The sequence below is a fragment of the Rhipicephalus sanguineus genome, chromosome 1 (genome assembly GCF_013339695.2).
Source record: "Rhipicephalus sanguineus isolate Rsan-2018 chromosome 1, BIME_Rsan_1.4, whole genome shotgun sequence".
In the NCBI taxonomy this organism is placed as follows: Eukaryota; Metazoa; Arthropoda; class Arachnida; order Ixodida; family Ixodidae; genus Rhipicephalus; species Rhipicephalus sanguineus.
This window is the reverse complement of record NC_051176.1, coordinates 255,910,423-255,932,653: the sequence shown is the minus strand read 5'-3', so window position 1 is coordinate 255,932,653 and position 22,231 is coordinate 255,910,423. Positions and strand designations below refer to the sequence as shown.

Genomic DNA, 22,231 nt, shown 5'->3' with positions numbered 1-22,231 from the left:
CTCAACCAGACCAACGGTACAGGCATCTGCAAGACTGGCATGACTTTTCGCCTCCCTTCTAAAAACAGCTAAAACTGTACTGGCATGCTCCACCGGATCTGTCTGGGCATTGCCTTACCTTGACGATATGTGCACTTTATCGGCCACACAGAGAGCCTGAACTGCAAACACTGCAAAGTGTCTGAGACATAAGAACATCTATTTTACGTCTGCCTCCTAGGTGTCACAGTGGAGGATGCTAACTTGTACGCTGGCAGGCATCGTTGTAAAAACACTAACTGAAAGTTCTATGTTGTCCACAACGTGCGACCAGATAGCATCAACATCTTCTACAAGGGCAGTCATAGATGTTTTAAAGAGTACTGAACTGGATTCTAAACTTGAAACCACTGCATTAAGTGGTTATTCTATCACTTCCTGTCCCCATCATCATACTTCGTCGCTCTTTTCCACCATTTTCTTGTTTCCCTGTGTACAGTATCCGGCCAGAGTGTGCACTAGCTCAGACCAACCTCTGTGCCTTCTAATAAACTCACTCTCTTGGCTGCGAGCACTTTTCTAATGTGCAGCCCTTTTATGGACCATTAAGCCTCGGAACTTAGTTCTCCATCAAGGAAAATTAGAAGTTCACATTTATTTCTGGTCATGGAGAGTACATCTGTACAAAAAACAATGAAATGTTCTTTGAATCACAACTTAGTTATAGTACTACTAGTACCATAAATAACATTAATTAATTAGTCATTGGTTAGCTGTACTTTCCACAAATGAAAACTAATTCCGGCACAGAAACGCTAGTACTATGGGTGCATTAAGTTTCTTGTGCTCATATCAGAGTTTTGATGTAACGAAATCTAGCACCGGATATATGTTTTATTAGGCATTATAGGTTTAATTTTTGCATAGTGCTTATTTTGATGTGTCCTTAAAGGGGTTGAAACACCAAATTTTAAGGCCATAAAAAGCCTGCTGTAGGCTTGCTCTCTATGCAAAGGCATTCAACACAAAGTGTTGGACACAGAAAATGTTTAAAATATATATTAATTCGCATCCAAAGAGTGCGTAAATGCTCATTCGTATGATTGGGACCCATCACTAGCATGAACGACACCAATTTTACTGTGTTGGAAGCCTAACGAAAGTTTAAGTGACATTAAGCCCCTTTCACACTGAAAAGCTTTCTGTCGCGCGAGCCAGCGCAACCCCAACGCCGAGAAACAGGGAGTGTTCACATTGCAGCTCTCATCCCGCACAATGATATGTTCACCATTGCTGTGCTGGAACGCTACAGTAGCGTTCCAGTGCAGCCATGGCCCATTCTGCCTGCCCACTCACCCAAAATGCATATTGCTATCACGGCCGGGCTGAAACGCCAGCAGTGTTGCAAGCGCTGCTGCTGTGCATGACATGCATGGCTGCACTGGTTGTGTTCCACCGCGGCCACGACCCTCGTAATGCCTTGTGTGAGAGCAGACAGTGCAGCACTGCATGCATCACAGCTTTGTGGGCCCACGTGACAAAGCTTCCTAGACAGTGACGTCATGGTCCAACTCAGTGCTTAGAAACCGAAACCAAAAGTCGTTCACATAAATAATGCGATACTAAATTGTTTACTGAGAATATATGAATCTTCAAGCGTGTATCATGCTTCCTGGAGCATTAAGAATCATTTTTAACAAAGAATGCGCAAGCCGCAAATTTGATGTCTCAACCCCATTAACTTATACAATTTCGTCAGGCAGGCAACTTAGGTTGTTTGGACTACACTGTTTGCAGAACGTAGTATTTGTTAAATCTTATACCTACATGGCTATAAATGGTTGAATGTCTGTATGATGTATTATTAACTATTAATCTTGATTAATGAATTCAGTGATTCCACTCCTGTGCCAAAGTGCGCCAAATCGGACTTACTGCGCCAGCCTGATAATATTGACAAAAATTGTGCCAAACTGTGCCAAAGTCTTCAAAATGGTCAGTTGTTGGGCTAGTTGGTTCGACATCTCGTATAGGGGAACGCGGATTTGGTTAGGAAGAAAGGCCACACGACAGAAAAGAGCATCTTTTCTGTCATGTGGTCCTTCTTCCTAACCAAATCCACGCTCCCCTATGTAAGATGTGCCAAAGTCTCGGGTTTGCTGGCATCTATCCCCGGCAATTGCACCGCCGGCGCGTCAAAACATGCGCAGCTTGATCTTGGGGCCGCCAAAGTCACAACCATGGACCAAGAATTGTTCCGCTGAATAAACAGCGCTCGTGCGTGCACCCCGAGTAAGCCACGATGACATGCACGATGTGACACAGCTTCTGTTGTGAAAGTCAGCTCAACGGCAAAACGCCCTCTCTGCAGAGGCTCTAGACGTCTAGGCCAATCGGTAGCGAGAAAGTGTGGCAGTGATTCATCGGTAGACGTCTTCTGTTGCGGAAATGCTGCTGGTAGCTCGTTTCAAGCGTCGCGCGGCACATAATGAAAGCAATGTTCGGTAATAACTAGACGTGTGCCGCTAAATGTCTGTGACTTCTGTTTCTGGACATCGCGGAATGAAATCTGGGAATGCTAGCAATAGATATATGGAACAATATCGAATTTTCTGTGCTTCGCGTTTATGGAAGAGCATGTGAACGGTGGGAATGTGTTGAAACTTTTTCTCAAAGATACTTTTTCCAAGGATCGTTGTCCAGAAGAGCTTTTTCGTAATTCCTTCCGCCCGCACATCCGGGTTTGTAATCTTTTGCAGTGAATACCCCCTAAAAGGCCCTGCCCTTTCGAGCTCATGAGTGCTTGGCTACCAATTTGAATTTTTTGCTTACTTTTTAAAAAAAAGTGTCATCTCATTAATAAAAGCCCATCTACTGGTCGGAGCAGCATAAATTCGGTTTTAATATGCGCAGCTGTCGGTAGTGGGCCCGTCGCTGACAGCCCTGGCATCGGAAGGCCCACTGTGAAGCAGCTACTCCATGTTACACGTCCGCCTCTCGCTTTTCAGGGTCAATAGCTGACGGTTAACAAAAAAAAAAAAAAAACGCCAGGCCTGCGCGGAAAGCGCAGCACAGTCACAGCAAAAGCTCGAAGAGCGGCATTTCTAGAGCCCGTTATATACTCTCTTGTGGCTACTAATACAAGTAAACTGGCAACGTACCCACTACGCCACAAATCATAATTTTTGTGAAGTTGGGAAGCACCCACCACGACATTACTAGTCATTCTGCGGAGAAGCAAGGCACCATCTGTAAGGCATTATGTGCAGTTTCTTGATGCGACGGCTGATGACGATGAATTATGACTGAGCATCTTGTAATGGGTTGGAAGCTTTAAATTACCCACTAGTTACGTAATTCACATTGTGTGATGCCCGGTCATTATTTCACTCTCCCACCACGCTTTATAACATATGCTAACGTGAGAAAGAGATAGAGAGAGGGAATTAACTTTATTGAGACCCTGAGGAAATGAATCATGGGAGCCTTATGGGCTTCCTTGGCAACCAATAGAAGTGCACTTGCGAGGAACCCACTACGCTATAAATCATAATTTTTGTGAAGTAGGGAAGCAGCCACTGTGCAATTTTTCTTCATTCTGCGCAGAACCGTGGTACCTGCTAAACACCTGTAAGGCATTATGTGCACTTTGTTGATGCTGTGGCTAATGACGATGAAGAATTATGGCAGAATCCTTTGTAATGGGTTGGAAGCATTCAACAACATACTCGTTGCGCAATTCACATTGTGTGACGCCTGGTTACAGAATTCGCGTTGTGTGACACTTGGTTGTTATTTTACTCTTCTACCACGCTACATTACATATGTTAATGTGGTTCCTTCCCGACATGAAGCCTGTATAGGGTCTTTTTGCAAAGCAGTTTCAAGCACCGGCATGGCTCTGAGGTATAATACGGGGCTCCCACGCAGAGGACCCAGGTTCGAACCTCGTTCCATCCTGGAAATTTTTTCTTATTTCATTTTTTTTTTTTTTTTTTCCTTCTTATTTCGAGCGATAGTGGTTACGGACACCGGCGGCGGCGGACAACTACGGCGTAGGGATGGTCGATTAAAATTTTTAATCGATTAACTCTTTCCTTACCATGCCACTAGGCATCGTTCACCGGTGAACGATGATTTCACGCCGCTATTTTTCAACAACCACCGTGCGCTTGGACTTGTAGCGCCATCTAGGCGATTGTACACACACTAGAATTGCTGTTTCTGCACAGTTTGCATTTTTACCGCGTGGCGGCGATTTTTAAAGGGCGCGCGCGTTGAAAGATTGAAGCGCACGTGAGCCGCGCGATGGCGTCGACATCCAAAACCACGCGCGCTCGGAAAAAGGCGATTTCGCTCGATGTCGACGCTTCGGTGAGCAATCTTTTAGATTTCTCAAGCAGTGATGAGTCAGACAACGATGTGGTGACGTCGGACTTCAGCTCCGATGAAGAAATTTCACCAGATCAGCCGGGAACGTCAGCTGTAAGTCGCGAGTAAGTTTCGTTTTCGCTTCCTGTTTTGTTTATCGTGTTCTGGAGCCGGCTGAATTGCTCTGTATGTGTCCCTCATATTATTATTATTATTTTTAGCGTGTCTACTTCATTTGGGCACGACGTGCTGCCTCCAGCACAAAGACGCGTGGACTTCCGACCCCAGAGGGATCCGGGCATCGACCTCGGCATGACGCTCCGCAGTAGCGCACATCGGCTGACGAGAGCGCTGGATTTTTTTCGCCTCTTCTTCACGGCGGAGGTCATCCACGCAATATGTCTGAACACCAACAAGTATGCGTGGGCCCACATACTTGAAAAGCCGACATACAGTGAGAAAGACGGATCGTGGAAGGAGGTGACGCCGGAGGAGATGATGAAGTTCATCGGACTCCTGATCTACATGGGAATATTAGAACTTCCGCGTCTAAATTTGTACTGGAGTACAACTAAATTGCTTTCGGGACTTCTTCCGCCAAAAGTCATGCCAAGGCGGCGTTTCACTGCGCTTCTGGCCATGCTGCATGTTTCGGATCCCGAAACGAACGGCGCTACCGCACAAAAACTGGACAAGGTGTCTTGGCTTCTTCAACACATCAACGACTGCTCTGCAACGTTTTTCCAGCCGTATCGCGAAATTTCAGTCGATGAAAGAATGGTAAAATCCAAAGCGCGCTCCGGAATTCGGCAGTACATACGAGACAAAGTTGTGAAATGGGGATACAAATTGTGGGTTCTTGCAGATCCGAAGACCGGCTACACCATTCAATTCGTAGTGTACACAGGGAAGCGTGAAAAACCTAGCGTAAATGGGCTGGCCTTTGATGTGGTGACGAAGCTTTGTGACAAATACCTTGACCGTGGCTATGTAATCTACATGGACAACTTCTACACGTCAACATCCCTTCTTGTGCACTTGCTGGAACGCAAGACACTCGCGTGTGGCACTACTCGAAAAGATCGCCGCGGGTTCCCATCTGAATTGAAAAATGTGACTTGGGAAAGAAAAGCCAAGAGAGGGGACATTCGCTGGCTACGGGATAAGGGGGTTTTGTACCTTCAGTGGAAGGATCGGCGTGTTGTGCATATGGTTAGCACAGCTCACACCGCTAACGCTCACGTGCCCGCTAAGAGAAGGGAAAAGAAAAACGGGAAGTGGGAACAGATCACAATCAGGAAGCCTAAACTCATAGACGAATACAATGCCGGCATGTTAGGGGTCGACAAGTCTGACCAGCTGATTGCTTCCTACAATGTTCTGAGAAAATGCGTCCGCTGGTGGAAGACGTTGTTCTTCCACTGCATTGACATCGCCGCTGTGAACAGCTACATACTCTTTGAAGAACATCGCAGGCAAAATCCAGAAACACCTGAACTTTCCAGACTTTCACGTTTTGATCAGCTGGCTTTTAGAACGGAACTCGTTGCACAGCTTCTTGAGATAGATGACACCGCACCAGCTTCTATCCCTCCCACCCCAGTTCGGCCACCCACAGGTGTACAGCACAAGCCTGAACGATTGGACATACGCCGCAACTGTAAAAAGTGCTACCAAGAGAACAAAACTCAACACAAGACGAACGTTTTCTGTCGCACCTGCAATGTTCACTTGTGCTTCACAACGAGAAACTGTTTTGGTGCCTGGCACACTGATCTCCCCGAGTGAACAATTTATAGCTCGAGAAGCTCTTGAGCTATAACTTTCGTTTTTTCACTCCTACTCTGCTACGCTGTTTTAAATATTTTGCATCTCTCATAATTTTTACATAATTTTTTACTAGGAAGATACAAGCATATCATTGTGACGTTTGTTGTGAACGTACTTAATTATTTGTGCTTATCAATTTTTGTTACATATTTAGATCTGCCATTTCTTTCGCCGAATGTATCTTTCAAACTCTACATTTAGTACTTGCATTTTCGTATGTAATATTTTGCGGTAAAAAATTTTTTTTCTTGAAAAAAAAAATCTTGAGTAGGACCAACTCGGAACTTCACTATTTTGCTATGCATCATGTAATTTTTTTGTAACTCAAAGACAGCTTTATCGATTTTAGCAATTCCTCTAAGTGATGTTGCCCTGTGATTATTAAACATTTTGTATATTTCGGAATTTCTCTAAAAAAAGTTTTGTCAGAGATATCGCTTCGTTACTAAAAAATTTTTTCAAATTTTTAAATTTTTTGTTGGTATAGAAATTTTCTTGGCCAAATAAGTTTTCTTATTTCTTTTAAAATAAACAGCATTCAAAAGTACGTTCATTTGTCTTTATTTTGATGTATTGCATGGCACTGTAAACCTAGTAGCAACGGCACAGAAAATTCTTAGTTGCAACATACAAAAATAGGCCAATTTCCCCGTGGTAAGGAAAGAGTTAATCGTTAATCGTTAATCGATTAATCGATTGATCGACATGTTTAATGGGTGCTTTAAAACCGATATCTCTTTGTTTGAGAGGCATCGTTCGTGCTTAATATGGGCCCAAATTTTTTCATTAGACGCGCGGACAATCCAGAATTCCCACTTTCGAAAGTGTCGACGACGGGCCCCTTGTGTCCAGTGTGCGAAAATTCACACTTTCGCACACTGGACACAAGGGGCCCGTCGTCGTTGGTTGATGTCGCGGATTCAAGCATCTGTGGCTATCATCCGTGGTCTATTCGACAACAGGTCGCATTTTCTCGAAGCCTGCCTGCTCGAGCTCATCGAAACCGGAAGCGCGTTCGGGGACCACACTGGTTGGAAAGTCGCAGCTGAAACATGCAGTGTGGCGGAGGGTGAGGAAATCCCGAGAAAGGTAAAAAAGAGACGAAGAGAAATTAAATAAGACGCTCGCTCTAGTAAGCAAGGCATCTTTTCTCGGTTTGTCGGTTAGATATTGTGGAAGCCCTACATAATGCTATAATTGCGGACTGACACGATCTTTTTCTTGAGGTCACCTATGCAGAGATTAGACAGAACTATACTGGCCTCAAACAGACCATCCGTACACGCAACTCCGGGAAATAGAAGGAAAGAAGATGACATTTAGGGGCTCGTTTTTTTTTTGTTAGACACAATATTAATTAGAACTAACAGACAATATTGACAAGAAAAATTATAGGGGGTGTTATTTGTAATGATTGGGATATAAATCTGAAGAAAGTGAAGTGGATGGAAAGATAACTTGTCGCCGGAAGGGACCGAACCTGCGACTTTCGAATTACTTTTAGGGGCTCGTTTTTCTTTGTTAGACACAATATTAATTAGAACTAACAGACAATAATGCGAAGGAAAGTACAGGAGAGGTTAAGGGGGTATGACAAAGAAAAACGAGCCCTTAAAAGTCACCTTCTTTCCCTCATTCATAGCGAGGGTCTCGTTCTGGCAGACTTGGTGCCTTCAGGTGGTATGCGAGGGATTATTGGTCAGCTGCCAGCTCGTAAAAAAAGGTCACTTGCTACGCAACGCCAGAAGGCAGAAAAAAGAGTGTTCCACACTCGTCGCCATGGCTGTGATCGGCGCTGACTAACACTCCTAGGTTTAAATGCACATGTGTACCCTATGATGTGGACGGGGGGATGACCACCGCCGTAGCTCAGTGGTAGAGCATCGGACGCGTTATTCGAAGGTCGCAAGTTCGGTCCCTGCCGGCGGCAAGTTATCTTTTCGTCCACTTTACTTTCTTCACATTGATATCCCAATTATTACAAATAATATCCTCTATACTTTCCTTGGCATTATTGTCTGTTAGTTCTAATTAATATTGCGGGAAATAGAGTGACATGAGTTTCTGCCTCCCGGCTAGAAAAAACAGCAGCTGCGCCAGTATACTCTGCAGGTTTCACCTGATCTTTGCCGTAACACGGCGCCACTCACACCTTTTCAATCGTGCGTACATCCTGAACTGTGAGCGCTATCTAGTGTACCAGACATTACAACATAAATTGCGCGACTGTCCTTTCTTGTCACAGCAGAAGACGGGGGCCTCTAGCTGAAAGCTGTATTTCTCCCTAAATATATGCGACCATACAGCATTACTAAGTGCTACAAGGTCACTTCTTCAATAGTAATGCACTGGATGCTAGACGTTCGGTAAACCGACGCGTAAAGTTGCGGATTACATAAAGGGTCTATAAGGGTCGTTTCACAATTCGCGAGTGCGCATTCCTGCACTACATTTTCTCTCAGCTAATGGCAGAAACTTTCGTGCTTCAAGAGAAGACGAGGTCGTAGATGCACGTGCTGGCGTTCGTCTATTATGCGTGTTCGTGTCAAGAGAGCCGCGTTTACACTTTCCGCGTCCCAGCGCAAGCAAACCGCGCTTGAACACTCTGTTTGAAGAAGTGACTAGCTACCATTAATTGGGCTAACTACATCGTAGGAAAGTTAGCTCAACAATTATGCAAATGGTATATATATACCCTATAAGACGGACAGTTGGGCTAGTTGGTATACAGCATAATAAAAGATGGTTACTAGCGTCGTTGTCCTCTTTACGCTAGCAAACGTATCTTATTATGTATATACGGATTACCTAATCATCTCCCCATCATCGTACTTCATCATTCTTTTTGCCCCGTTGCGTTTTCCCCGGTGCAGAGTAGCAGGCAGGGGCGTACTAGCTCAGGCCACACTCTCGGCCTTATAATACATTTTCTCTCTCTCTTTCATTGGTAAACAATATTTTATTTGCTAAAGAGTAAAGCAGAACGGCGCTAAGAACCAGTGAGTAAATAAGCAGCGCATATTACAATGCCGCACTTACACAAGAAACGAGTAAAATCTGAGGGTTGAATAAAATACAAAGAAAGTTGCGATTGACACTACAGGTGACGAAAACTATTCGTTTATCAAATGTAAGCAGACATGCGTTTATGCGGCAACACGATGAAACAGCGCGGCAAAAAGCAAACACAAGTGCGCGATCGACGGCATCCCAAATAGAACCAGAAAAAGTAGTTGTATTCGGCTTTACAACTTCCTGCGTCTAAGGATAACGTTCAGGGTCTGCGTCTCAGGACAGCGCGCCTCGCAGTTATGCGCTGCGGCCAAGGGGCGAGGTTGGGGGCGGGAGTGGGGGATGCCTTAATCGATTAATCGAATAGTTTTAATCGATTAATTCGATTAATCGAAAGGTACAAATCAATTATGATTAATCGATTAATTGTGGACCTTTAATCGATTAATCGATTAATCATTCATCGATTTTACCATCCCTACTACGGCGCCAAAAACAACCCTTGTTGTGATCTCATAACAGCTTTCGCTGTAAAAATCACAGTTTCGTTTAAGGGCAACGCAATGAACGCAATACCAACAAATTGTATTGTTACACGACATAAGGCTAGCAGCTAACTCTTTTGGATCTGATCTCGCGTAACTCAACGAAATGCTGGTTTAAGGAAATATGGCCGCTCTAGGGACCGAAGCGGTTCTCATGCTGTCAGTTCTCTAAACGTGAAGATGTTGCAAGCACAGCAAGTTTACGAGCCGTCTCTTGATGCCTCGAGGTAGCAGAAACGCCAGCGACTGCAGCCTATGAACGACACAGCCCCCCTCCCCTCCCCTGGCATCCTTCATGCTCCTTACGAAAGACGGGTGGGGCGTTTCCTCTCTGTTTGATGATCAATCGACAGCAGGCCTCGCACACAGACTGATGTTATCGAATGCGCCCTCCACGCAGTGGAGGCGTCCGGCTTGTTTCATCTCCGCTTCAGCCGCGTTTGTCGCCAGTGCTCGGAGCTTTTACACGTGGGTAGAACATAGGATGCGTGGGGGGATGTTATCACTTTGTACTTCAGAAGGAAAATGATGACAATGGCGATGGCAAAAATCTGTCGGGAGTGTCCATAAAATTACTATTGCAATAAAAATTTTAAAAAATGATGAGCCATTCCACTCTGTGAGGTGGGTGACCAGCGAAGCTGCTTAGCGCATGGCACCGAGCGACATGTTGGAGGCCATTTTCGTATGTAAGGCCATGTTGTTAACGGCCAGGCTGTTAACATTCAATTAATTATTCAGGTGCTGGAATGCAAATGCCACTTGTTTCTCCAGTGTACTCCAGGATGTGAAATTAGCTGCTTCTAAGTGCTCCAAATCAGAACTCCTCGGTAGCATCACTGTGAATTATAAAATGAATGAACAGTCAAGATTGCCCAAGTAATGGGGGATATTCATAATGCTTGGCACTCTGGCAACACTGGGCGCGTCCACTAGTTTTTGTTGGGCACACTCGCAGCATCGTCTGCTAGCGGTTCCATGAAGAGAAGTTATGGTGAACGGCAGTCATTGATGGAGCTTTCGGACCATGAAAATGAAGCTGATTTTTTCAAGATCCAGCGCCAAACAGTCGGCAGACATCCCTGTGCTGCAACAAATCGACAAGAACCCAATATCAGAGTTCTGCGCGCTTAAAAACTCATCAGGACGGCAGCTGCAAAAGAGGCGCACTGCTTCACAAAGCCAAACTGCTGTTCTCTAGTGGCGTACGTGTGCTTCCGATTTTAGGTAGGCATTCCAGAAAAGTGTTTGTTGCAAAGAAGATGCAATTGTCAAACTTCTAAGATAACCTTGCAGCAACTGCAATACATTTCCATTGTATTTCCCACTGCGATTATAAAGAAGCATCATAAACACGTGTCAGATATCGACACCACGTTGTTTCTGCGCAACCTGTGCAACACTGTGCTGCTTTCCTCGGCTCATTTCTTCAGCCACAGGTATCCCGACACCCTTTGCAATAGCTGTTTCATAGTTTTTTCGAAATAAACAAGACATGGACATGTGCATGAGTGGTGCACTGCAAACCAAACAAAAATGCTGATTGCAAGTTTCAACTGTACAAAGAGAGTGGCACGGGTAACGTTTTTACCGCACACTGGTTGTTTGTAATGCCTTGTGGTCATAATCTATCACGTGGATTTAGTATTGTCCTGGTTTTCTTGAATGCTATACATGTGCGTTCATTGACATATCTTTTTAAAATATTGTGCTCTTTCGCATCCCATGGCGTTGCATTACCGTGCGCTATTGCGAACAGCATACGAGGGCTGCAATTAGCGGACAGATGAGAATGAGCGCAATGATCTATTTATTGTGCCTCGATGCTCCTTCTCACCTGCCATTACAGAGTGGCAGGGAAAGAGGACCATGGAGGCACAATAGGTAGATCAGCTCCGTAACTTTTAGCTCCACGTTCGCAGCGCACGCTGACCTAAGAGAGGAAAAAAAAAAATAAAAGGGATGGGATAAGGGGGTGTGAAGTGAAGGGCAGATGCGGCATGCAGACTGTTTGCTTTGGCACTCACTGCCTTGCGAAGCTTGCAAAGAGATGCCTATTGGGATCTTTACGCCGATCGAGTCTCGTGTGGCGGCACTGATCTTCTGCGGATGCCAGCATCAGTGTATGTGGTTCTGCTTACACACATTTATATACTTAAATCATCCCTTTCATCTATCTGCAACACCGACAAGCTAATGCTGATCAACCATGCTCTCTCGTGCATGTGCAATGTCAGCCGTCTGTTCTAAAATGCATATATCATAATATTGTTCTGCAAAACTAACTTATGTTGCAGGCGAGCAGCTAAATTGCATGGAGGAATAAGAACTGAGGTTGAAGAGCACTCTTGCATGCGCCGGTCATTTCCGGACTAAAGCACATTGCCGATCTTGTTGACGAAACAAGTTTGCGTCGGTGATTTCTTTTTCTTCGTTCAAGTAACTGATACATTCGATTAAAATTTGTGTGGCTCCCTTGTTGCCTGAAGAGCGCACGAAGCATTGGGAAGTTGTCGCAGAACTAAGATAAAAAAACCTGGTGTCGCAGAACTGAGATAAAAAAACCTGCAGCTAGCACCTGAAAGGCTACGATATGCGACTGGTTTCGTTTCCGTGCCCAACAAAACATGGTGGATCGAGCTTGTGGGCTTGTCGACAGATGGTGCTGTACATTTTGAATATCCCCTATTGACCCACTAATTTAAAAGCAGTCATGTTAAAGAGAGAGGGCATGCAAACACGGACACAAGAGAGAAGTCAAGACACCACAAACACAGACTAACATCTGAAAAGACGCACAACGGCGGAAAAGAAAGGAGACACGAAAACTTATCTGTGCATGCCCGAACAATAGGCGAATCTATCAATCGGGCACACGTGGTGGTCTACGGGAGAGATAACTATTGAGACACTTGATTTCTTCTTTGTCTCTTTAACATGAATACTTACCAGCTAGCTCAGCTCTCTGTTATTTTAAGCTTTGAAAGCAGTATCCTGCATTCAGAATTGACTCTGACTGACATTTGGCACTAGAATTCGATGGCAAGCACATTATGACCTGTCTTTGGGGCTTTTGAAGCGTGCAGTGCTAGAACATGGATACCATGTGTCCGCCTTACATAAGAGACTTCTCATCGGATGAACTCTGTCATTTTTAAAGAACCCACGAGAGCCAGACCTCTACTACATTTCCACTAAATGCGCCCGCAAAAACTCTTGTTTTCTTGGAAGCTGGCACCATATGGTAGTGCAGCATTCCCATCAAAATGATCAACGAACTTGTCTGTGGCTGCAAGCACATAGAAGGAAATCTCTAAATGTACAAGTCTTATCCTTGGCATGTAAAGGGTTAAGAAGCTACAGAATTTTTAATAAACATGTCCTCAGCCAAGAAGTGCTGGAACAGTGACAATGGTGTCGTGCCTTTCATCTTCAATTGTTCGTGCACAATTTTATATATATATAGAGAGAGAGAGAGAAACAAAGATGGAAAAACAGGGAGCATGACCGAGGATGTGCCCAGTTGGCTACCCTCCACTTCATTGGCGTTAATCATCATGAAGGGGGGGGGGGGGTCCTGACCCCCCTTGTGTTCAGGCTGGGGAGGACACCCCTTGCAAGTGTCCCGCCTTGAGATTTAGCTTTAGAACATCATATATTTTAATTACTTGACAGTTAAGTATAGCGCATTCAACTTTTTTAAAGGCTGATTATTTTTTAGTGTGTACCTGTGTTCAATACCCCTCAGCTGTGTCAGGCTATCAAAATCGAAAGAGCCACTCGACTGGTTCAAAGAAGACTAAATAGAACGATGCAGTTGCTCAAGTTGGGACCCCATGGTCGTTTTTTAAATTTTATTTCAAAGCATGGTTTCATTCTTATGTAAATAAAAATACAACCCATATGTATAAAAACAAAATGGCCGTCATGGTCTGATGCGTCTCCCCTTGTGATTTTTCTGGATTTACGCCATTGCTACACTTGGTAGATAGATTAGTCAATGTGAACACACGTTAGTAGTACAAAAGTGTTCAAGAAGTTCAGTCACGTTTAAGAAGTGCAACAGAGCTTTTGTGGTCCTGCATATGCAAGAGTGTGAGGGCAAGGTCCCAGAATCTTTTCCTCCAGGAGTGGTCTTTCATCTAAGTGGTGGAATCTAGCTCACAGAGCACATCGTTGAGTTTCAAAGGGTGGCCGTGGCACAGGTGTTCAGTTGTCTCATCAAAGCCACATAAGTCGCAAGCCGTCCCGTTGGCCATTTCTATTGGGATTAAATACACGTTTGCATATCCCATGTGCAACTACATGGGACACAATAGACTTGCTTTTCATGATGAGTGGTGGACAGAAGGTAGGTAGAAGTTGAAAGTTAACGTCCAGAGAATACAAGCTGAAATTGGAGAAACCTGTGGTGCGATCTTGTACGCGTTCCAAAATAAACACGGAGGCGTGGCATTACATCCAGCCGCACGTGACCGCACGCGATTGGTCAATGCAGGGCCGTGACGTCTGTCGCAGTTCGCATGGGCCATTCGCGTGCGGCTGGATGTAACTCCACGCCTCCGTGTTTATTTGGAATGCGTACAAGATCACACCACTGGTGTATCCTATTGTAGAAGTGTGCTGTAGAAGTGGCATTGTAGAAGTGGCTTAGAATAACAGCTGAGCTAGTTGGTAGGTGTGTTATAAAGACAGGGCGTGCAAACATGGACGCAAGACAGAAGTCAAGACACCACAAATGCCGACTAACAACTGAAAAAGGCAAAAAAAAAAAAAGGAAATTTCATGTAGCAGAGGCAAAGAAAAAACAAAAAACTCAGGATTATTGCACAGCAAATAAGGCACAGAAAATCTTTGCATTGTGCAACACTTTTTCTTGACTATATTAAACCTACAGTTAAATAATTGTTCAACATTTTCAAGTGGCAGCAACAGCCACTCAGGCACACTAGCATCTGCATCTTTTGGCTTGTTATTATAGTTAAATTCTCAAAGCATACCAACACAATTGGAAGCAGCAATGACAACCGATTTGCAGAATGTTTATTGCGAGTGCTTCATCATAGTGTAGCCCAGAATAATGCTAGGTTTCCTTATTTTTGAGCATTTCTTCATTTCGCTGTGTTAGCGTGATTTGGTGGCTTGTTTCAGTTGAAATAATTTTATCAGTTGTTCGCAATGACTTGCTCAGGCTTATGCACATTGCTACACTCTGGCAATTAGACCAGAACATTGGTACAGCTGTTGTGAAAGTGCACTTAGTGAGCTAGTATAGCACTGTTTCAGAAGCGGTGAAATTCTTCTGTGTTTTTGCGGTTTAAACTTTTCTGTATACCTTATGAAATTTTGGGGGTTTTGAATATTTTGGATGGTAAAAGTGTCCTTCAAATTGAATCAAATGCCAAACTATCCAAATGGAATTTTAGAAGTGTCAAATAATTTTACGCCACTAGAACTTAATTTATGAAGCAAGAGATCAAATTAAGTCCCCTAATTTTTCATCTGTTTTCTTTTGTTCTTTTTGAAATTGAATATCTTGTATAAGTATGTAGCTCATAATGGCTTTTGATGTTCTTGCATATAGCAAGCAAGGCTTGTGGTTGCCAAGGCTTACAAGGCAACTGAAAAAGTATTGCAGGAAAACAGCGACAAGCTGAAATTGGTGAGTATGCATGTATACTACGAAGCAATCATAATTCGCTTATCACACTCGCTATATAAGTAAACTGTTTACACAAAAGCTAGTGCAGTCTTTTGTGCTTGTCATTGAACAGAACTTACTTTAGTTGTGAAACTGCGAAGCAGCAGCCCTGAGGCAGTTTTTGTTATTCTTCAATCAGAAACAGTTCCAAACAAAATTAGTGAACAACGTAAATTTATGTACATAGATTAGTGTTGCCAGAAGAAAACCAGACTGCTCCATGCACTGAAATTATTGCTTTGCTGAAACAAATGTTCTAAGGAGTACTGACACAATTTCGAGACACCCCAAAAGGGACATTTTTCGTTTCCATGGTATGCACTATCAACGCTCTCCACAGACCGGAGCCAGACAACACGTATAAAATATTTTACTTTGATTTTAAAATTTTCGTTGCCCAGCATCTCCAAGCCAGCCCCACCGCAATGGACAGGATCACGACGCGTCAACACAGTTCACTGGATTTGCGAAGTCTGCATCCTGCATGCAGCCTAAATCGCAGAAATCGCTGTCAGAGTTGCTGGATAATGATCCATTTATTGTTGTTTACATGAATGCGACTGATGCCAAACTGACAGCTGTTGCTAGTATGTCGCGAGTTGCAGTCTTCCCGAGACATTGGACTTGTGTTGACACGTCACTGCAAACGCCCCCTTGATACCGAAACCAAAACTGCTTTTTTAAGGTAGCAGTATTAAAAATATATTCCATGCATTCCTAAGCACTACGACACTCTTTTTAGGGTTGTCGACACCTGTGTTTTTATTTAGAGCAACAAGCCGAAAATATTTGAAATCCATGTCAGTACTCCTGTAATGTGCCAATAAGTGTATAATGAGTATGGCATATTCACAGAACATTTCTAGTGCTTCCTTTTTTTTATTTACTGTACATTCAAAGGACTACCATGAATTTCAGCAAGTCAATCAAATGAAAATGTTTTTTTTTTTTTTCTTCTGATTCAGTGAAAAGTTGTCAAAGGAGCAAAGGAGTAATCAATTCATGAGCATGTTTTAGAGTGAAGCAGTGGCAACAAAATGCAAAAGAACTGTAATTTAGTGAATTTGGCAAATCTTTTCTTTTTTTCTTTTCATAATGTAAATGCGGGAGCAACAAAGTAGTTTCACTGCTGCTTCAAGTTCATTATATGCACCTGCTAGACACAAGGATCTCAGCATGGCAACACACAGTCACCAGCACATTGTCAGACATGTCAGGCAAAAGCATATATAAAACTTGTTTTATTGTCCAGTATATGGTCGTTATATTCTACAAACACAAAAGTTTGTATGGTGAGCCACAACAGCATTGCCATTGTGCTCTTTAGCCACAAGACTAAATTTGAAATGTACCAAGTTAAGCAGTGCAGTTGGAATTGTAACCAGTCTACTTTGAGCCCATGGACTCGTGCATTTTTGTTGCAGTTGGCTGGAGAGCTCCTCAAGAGGGAAGTGCTGAACTATGCAGATATTGAAGCCCTGATAGGGCCACCACCATTTGGCAAGAAACAGCTTATCGAAGTTCTTGACTTGGGCCCCGATTCTCCTGACAAGAAGAGAAAGTCTTCTCCCGAGAGGGAAGGGCCACCTGGAAAGCCTCAGCAGAACCTGTCTGGTGCTGCTGCTTCCAGCACAGCTTAGAAAGTTGCAGTGATAGTGTAGTATAATTCTAATTGCGCACAACAGCGTTACAGGTTTAGTTTATCAATATTAGTGTGTACAGTCTGCTGTTAAAATGTTTGCAAACACTACTTTGCGTCTTCATATCTAATGTGTGACCGTAATGTGCACAAGCCCACAGCAGCTTCTTAAATGTACTCAGTTCTGGTATTTTGGTAAATGTATGTCTGAGGCCTCAGAATTTAAAAAGTATTTCCTGCCCTCAGTGTCCGAACTAAATAGCTCTTCTACAGCCAATTTCAGCTTTGTTTCCTACGTTATACTGCGTGGAGATGCAGAAGGTGGTGGAAGCAGCTCGAGGATGCGGGCTCGATTCCCGGCCACAGCAACCACATCTCAACACAGTATAACCTTCCAGAAAATGAAACCATTATTAATTGTAGAAATGCTTTTATAGAGAATTATTTAGGCCATTCTGAGGCTTGCCAGTGTTTGTTCTATAATCGGGGACAACTTTCTGTGGCAATGAAGGGAAAGCTACGGGGGCGGAGCGTCTGCACATGTACTACTACGGGAAGTAGTCCGGTTTAGCGCGCGTCTCGTAACGTCGTGGAAAGTGATGGCTAGCGTTGCATTTCGACGCAAACGCTGCTTAGCGTCTAAGGCACGGGTAAAAGGCGCGACTTTTACACGCACGCAAAAACGCAAAATGACAACGTATAAAGTAAAAGAAATACAAGCATCTCACTTGTGCGCGCTGCGTTCCGTCTCAAAAAGCTACATGTAGAAAATGAAGGAGTATTTTATATATATCACGTAGAACATACGGATGCAATTGTGGGACTACATTCATTAGCGGTGGGATACGTGCATTGTGGCTCTGTAGCTTTCCCTTCATTGCCACAGAAAGTTGTCCCCGAGTATAGGGTTTAGACACATCATGTCAGTACTGCTTTATTTAACTCATTTGCAGCTACTGACTCCACTAAAATATTTTTACTTTATTCGTTTGATTTCAACAAACCTCGGCCTTAAGGTGAAGTCTGGGTGTACTGCCAGCAGCTTGAACATCTGGCTGTACTCTTGAGCTGCCAATGTGGCTTGAATGAGGGGCGGATGTGAGAGCCCCACTTCTATAAATAGATGCCCTCCAACTTTGAGCCTTGTCCTCGACAACTGCAGAAGGCCTCGCACAACGTCCAAACCATCGATGCCAGCAAAAAGAGCTGCATGGTCTTCATGCCTGAAGGCACCATTGAAACCTTTTAAAATGCATTTCCACTGTATGGCAACTGAATATTTAACATCCACAACAGAATATAATGTATATTATGTCTTGGTGGTACTTGACAGATCTAAAAATAAGAGAGCTGCTTTCCTGTGCATATTGATCACCAGTTGTGTACTGTGATGTCATCAAAATACAAGTGACATATAGTGCATAAGTGTTAGAGAAGGAAGTCCCAAAGTGAAAACAGCCAGGGAGACCTCCTGTCTGTATTACATAGGTTAATTACAGTGCAGGTGAGTAGAAAAGCAATTGGCATACAATAAACAACAGTACAGCAAGCACAACTTCAAAGCACAGTTTACAAGAACAATTCAATAAGCATAATTTAACATATATGTGGGTTCTTAAGTAGTGAACTAACAACATTTGAAATGGGAATATCTTAATTGTGACAACATCCACAGGAAGCCAGTGCACATTTCATACAATACATAAAAACATGGTAAATAAGCACAGTAATTACAAGAGAAGTGAGATAAGTAAAGGAATAAAATATCTAGAAGTTTTCATAAATGTTACTTTGCTGCTGAAGAGTGTAAACTGCTCTCTTGAATAAAATAGTTAAATAGCACAGATCAATGCGAAATGGTGCTGGTGTTTATAGGAGCTGCAAGTATGGAAGTTCAGATGGCATGAGTAAAGTGGTTTGTGCATGGATTTACCTTAACGTAGGGCTTTTAGTTTCGAACAGCCTTTTAGATAGGCAGTTGAGCTTTCACTTATAGGAACAGTTCAAAATAATCGTGTGTGTTGAATAACTACCTGGAATGCATATGAAAAGGATGATTCTTTGGAAATTTAGAAGAGAAAAACCTAGTAATATGGTAGAAATATCTAAAGTAAGAAGTACAAAGGCTAAACGAATCTTTGCACTATATATATAACTCTCATGGTAGTTCAATGATTGTAGCACCCGAAATTCCCTCCAGCAATTTTTTACTGTATGGTTTGGTAAACTCCTTGGTAGAACCACCACCAGTGAACAAAGACCATCACTAGCAAGGAAGCCTGCCCACTGTCGGCTTCAAAAATGCATAACGGCTAACCCCCCAATCCCCTCCAAGTGTGGAATCACTCACCTCAGTACTTCTGGCTCAAGTGTGTGGGACTCTCGAATGGCAACGTAAGGGGGATTACTGACGATGACATCAAACACTGAGCTCGTCAACTGAGGTGGTAAACATTTTAAGCCAGTTGATGTCACCTCAGCCACGTAGCAGGAAACTCTCTCTGACAAGCCCAGTCGCGAGGCATTTTCTTCAGCTAGCTTGACTGCCAGCACATTTTTGTCAATTCCCGTGTAATGAACCTGGAAACACGAATTGTGAACACAGATGCAATAATTCAAGTACCATGCTTTCTCACTCATTTACTGGAAATAGGGCAATTTTATGCAGACATATGGGCAGCTTTTCGCATAACACTGCACTGCACACTATATGTTTTATGAGTTTGTTTCCTTGACACATACACTAGCAAGGATTTTTTCATGAAAAATGCAATTTAGTAAAAGTCAGTCTTTGTTATCAACACAACTTTTTTTATTTATATGACTATATCCAATTTGTAGGCTGTATTTTATGCAAAATGCAACTTTTTTTGGCCATTGTATATGGTTATTGAATTCTCACTTAGAATAACTTCCATTTCAAACGTCCCTTCATGCTTGAAACTGGGAATTACTTGCGGACAATTTCAGCACTTTAAATTAATGCTGTGCTGTGTACACGCTGGAACTAACCACGTATTGCAAGTGCCCAGAAGGCATCCCTTTGTGTTTATATGGGTAGACCTTGCATTTAGGCAAGCTGGAGAGTCTGCGATTTGTCCCCGCGACGCGCCCGATCAGACGCATGACCGCTCCCGTGAAAACGTTCACATACCTTAGTAGTTCGGGAAGCAAGAGCGAGGCAGATGGCACCTGTGCCGCAGCCAACATCTAAGATACATTTAGTGCCACCGTCGCTATGGTTAATGTGCGACAGAACAATGTCCACCAGTGCTTCTGTTTCGGGTCTTGGAATGAATATTGGTGGGCACATTTTCAGTGGCAATCCGTGAAAGTTCCACTCTCCCAAGATATACTGAACAGGCAACCTATACGAACAAACAAATAGGTATGAACTTGCTTGTACGTGCAGTAGCTGCGCGTAATTGTACGAATAACCTTTGCGCTCTTCTTTGGCAGTAGTAGTTTAGTCGATTCATATGTCGAGGTAGAATATGCTTCGCGCTTTCTGGTCGTGTTTGAATCTGCGAACGAAAAAAAAAAAAAAAAAAAAGAAACGATCGACCTTTTCTTCACTGATCAGGCGAAACGCGACGCGTTTACAGACCTCTAATGCCGTTCTTCTGCCGAGTACACTGCTGAGAAAACAGCTGAGTGAAGCTTTAGCCTCTCCTGGCTCGATTCCGGCACGACTAAATGCACGCATCCAATAATTTGCGAACTGTACGGCTGAGCACGAACACGCCTGCCTCATACTGAAACCACACGACTCGCTCGAGGAAGCGAATGTAGCACTAATCTACGCAACGGTTACAGCCTAAGCTAGGCAAATTGATCAGGCCATTAGCAGAATGCTACTACCATATGCTACTACAGCACAATGGCACAATGCTGCCACAATGCTGCTTTGTTCAGAAATAGTCTAATTGGTCTAATGTCTAATCACGGCCGGGCTAGACCGTGGCCGTGCTCTAATCACGAGGAGGTCGTGGGTCTAATCTACGAGACTCACAACGGCGGCGCCGGGTGGCGCCACAACCGACCTTGAACATTGGTTCAAACGATTGGTTTCGCCGTTTCGCGATTCATTTCATCGATTTCATCGTTCCCTTCGACATTGTGCACGAATAAAATTTGTTAGTTTATTTTTTACACGCTTTCGTGTCATGACTGATGGCAAGCTTTTGTAATTTTGGGGGCTCGGATTGTGCTGTCTGTATTTTCAAATGTTCGTATCGTCCGAAGAAACACACACTCTCGAAGAACGAGTTAGCCATATCAACGTTTATAGAACCAGGTCAGTTGCAAAACTAAGCGATGTTGCGCGGCGCCGCCGCCATCAGCGACAGATGTGGCGCTGCTGTCGCATCAGGATTCACTCGCTCCACTCTCTTCAGCCGGCGTTGCGGCCAGCGTTGCCAGATGGTGAAATTCGGCACCAGATTGGGAAAATCTGGTGAAAATTGGGGGCTGCTGGTGTTGAGGTGCCAGAACGGCTACACCAGACAAAATCTGGTGAAAAGTGGTGAAAAATGTTGAGGAATGGCTTGTCACTACAATTATTCTTATTTACACCGCGTTGTTGCCGACTACTTACTTCAACTACACCACATCCCACGAGTAGCGCCAGTTTCTTGCTGCACTCCAAATCTACAAACCTTCAAACCAAAACCGGCCGAGCAGGCTGATTGTGTGGCGAAGGTCGCGGGACAGTTCGGGGGCCTGTTGGACGCCACCCCGCTCGTACCTCTTGTCTTCAGTAATAAAGTTTATTTTCTCCTTCTCCTTGTTTATGCATATCCACCTTTATGGCTCTAGAAGGCGACGGGCTCTAAGGAGGTTAAAAAAATTCTAGAGTGGAAGCAATCGAAACTTCGGAGAAGCGAATGTGAACCCAGCGTTTGGACATACCTTACCTGAAAAACATAACCTTTTTGTCTGATGTCTGATTAGAAAATGCCCTTGTTCTGGTGACGTAAATGTTAGGTTAGTCATTGGTCGGTTACGAGGAAAGTAATATATCCAAATGAGTATGTAAAGCTCACCAAGGCTTTGATAAGGATGCCACATAGAGGCACGTTGGGAAGTATCTGTTCGGAACAATTAGCCATCGAAGGTCCGCGTTCAAAACCAACCTTGTCTTTACCTCTTGTT

At 43.7% G+C, this 22,231-nt stretch overlaps 3 protein-coding genes across 4 annotated transcripts in view; 2 read left to right on the top strand and 1 right to left on the bottom strand.

Moving 5' to 3' along the window:
• LOC119378374 (paraplegin) overlaps nt 1-17,149 on the top strand; it is a 77,725-nt gene extending 60,576 nt beyond the window's left edge. Inside the window, exons 18-19 of the mRNA XM_037647541.2 lie at nt 15,322-15,399; nt 16,863-17,149. Coding sequence (XP_037503469.1) covers nt 15,322-15,399; nt 16,863-17,078 — 294 coding nt within the window. The 3' untranslated portion in view covers nt 17,079-17,149. The remainder of the gene's footprint in view (nt 1-15,321; nt 15,400-16,862) is intronic.
• LOC125756574 (piggyBac transposable element-derived protein 4-like) lies at nt 4,020-6,701 on the top strand. The gene is made up of 2 exons (XM_049411455.1): nt 4,020-4,475; nt 4,572-6,701. The coding sequence occupies exons 1-2, from the start codon at nt 4,288-4,290 to the stop codon at nt 6,136-6,138; spliced, it is 1,755 nt and encodes a 584-aa protein (XP_049267412.1). The 5' UTR covers nt 4,020-4,287; the 3' UTR covers nt 6,139-6,701.
• An 846-nt stretch (nt 17,150-17,995) lies between the features above and the next one.
• On the bottom strand, nt 17,996-21,062 carry LOC119378385 (MTRF1L release factor glutamine methyltransferase). Of its 2 annotated transcripts, none has more exons than XM_049411458.1 (5): nt 20,681-21,062; nt 20,516-20,601; nt 20,232-20,445; nt 19,428-19,657; nt 17,996-18,300 (listed from the first exon to the last, which is right to left on the bottom strand). In XM_049411458.1, exons 2-5 carry the CDS (start codon nt 20,554-20,556, stop codon nt 18,054-18,056), a joined length of 732 nt encoding a protein of 243 aa, XP_049267415.1. In that variant the 5' UTR covers nt 20,557-20,601; nt 20,681-21,062; the 3' UTR covers nt 17,996-18,053. The 2 variants fall into 2 exon arrangements, with proteins under 2 accessions (XP_049267415.1, XP_037503478.1); XM_037647550.1 differs by having other exon boundaries at nt 20,685-21,062.
• Between the last annotated feature and the right edge of the window lie 1,169 nt (nt 21,063-22,231).

Excerpts from the sequence above, each read along its gene's own strand:
- LOC125756574 (XM_049411455.1), top strand. The coding sequence starts at position 4,288 with ATGGCGTCGACATCCAAAACCACGCGCGCTCGGAAAAAGGCGATTTCG. Across the intron at positions 4,476-4,571 it reads ACGTCAGCTGTAAGTCGCGA|CGTGTCTACTTCATTTGGGC; the intron begins GTAAGTTTCGTT and ends TATTATTTTTAG.
- LOC119378385 (XM_037647550.1), bottom strand. The coding sequence starts at position 20,831 with ATGAGGCAGGCGTGTTCGTGCTCAGCCGTACAGTTCGCAAATTATTGG. Across the intron at positions 20,602-20,684 it reads GCAGAAGAACGGCATTAGAG|ATTCAAACACGACCAGAAAG; the intron begins GTCTGTAAACGC and ends TTTCGTTCGCAG. Across the intron at positions 19,658-20,231 it reads TTGCTTCCCGAACTACTAAG|GTTCATTACACGGGAATTGA; the intron begins GTATGTGAACGT and ends TCGTGTTTCCAG.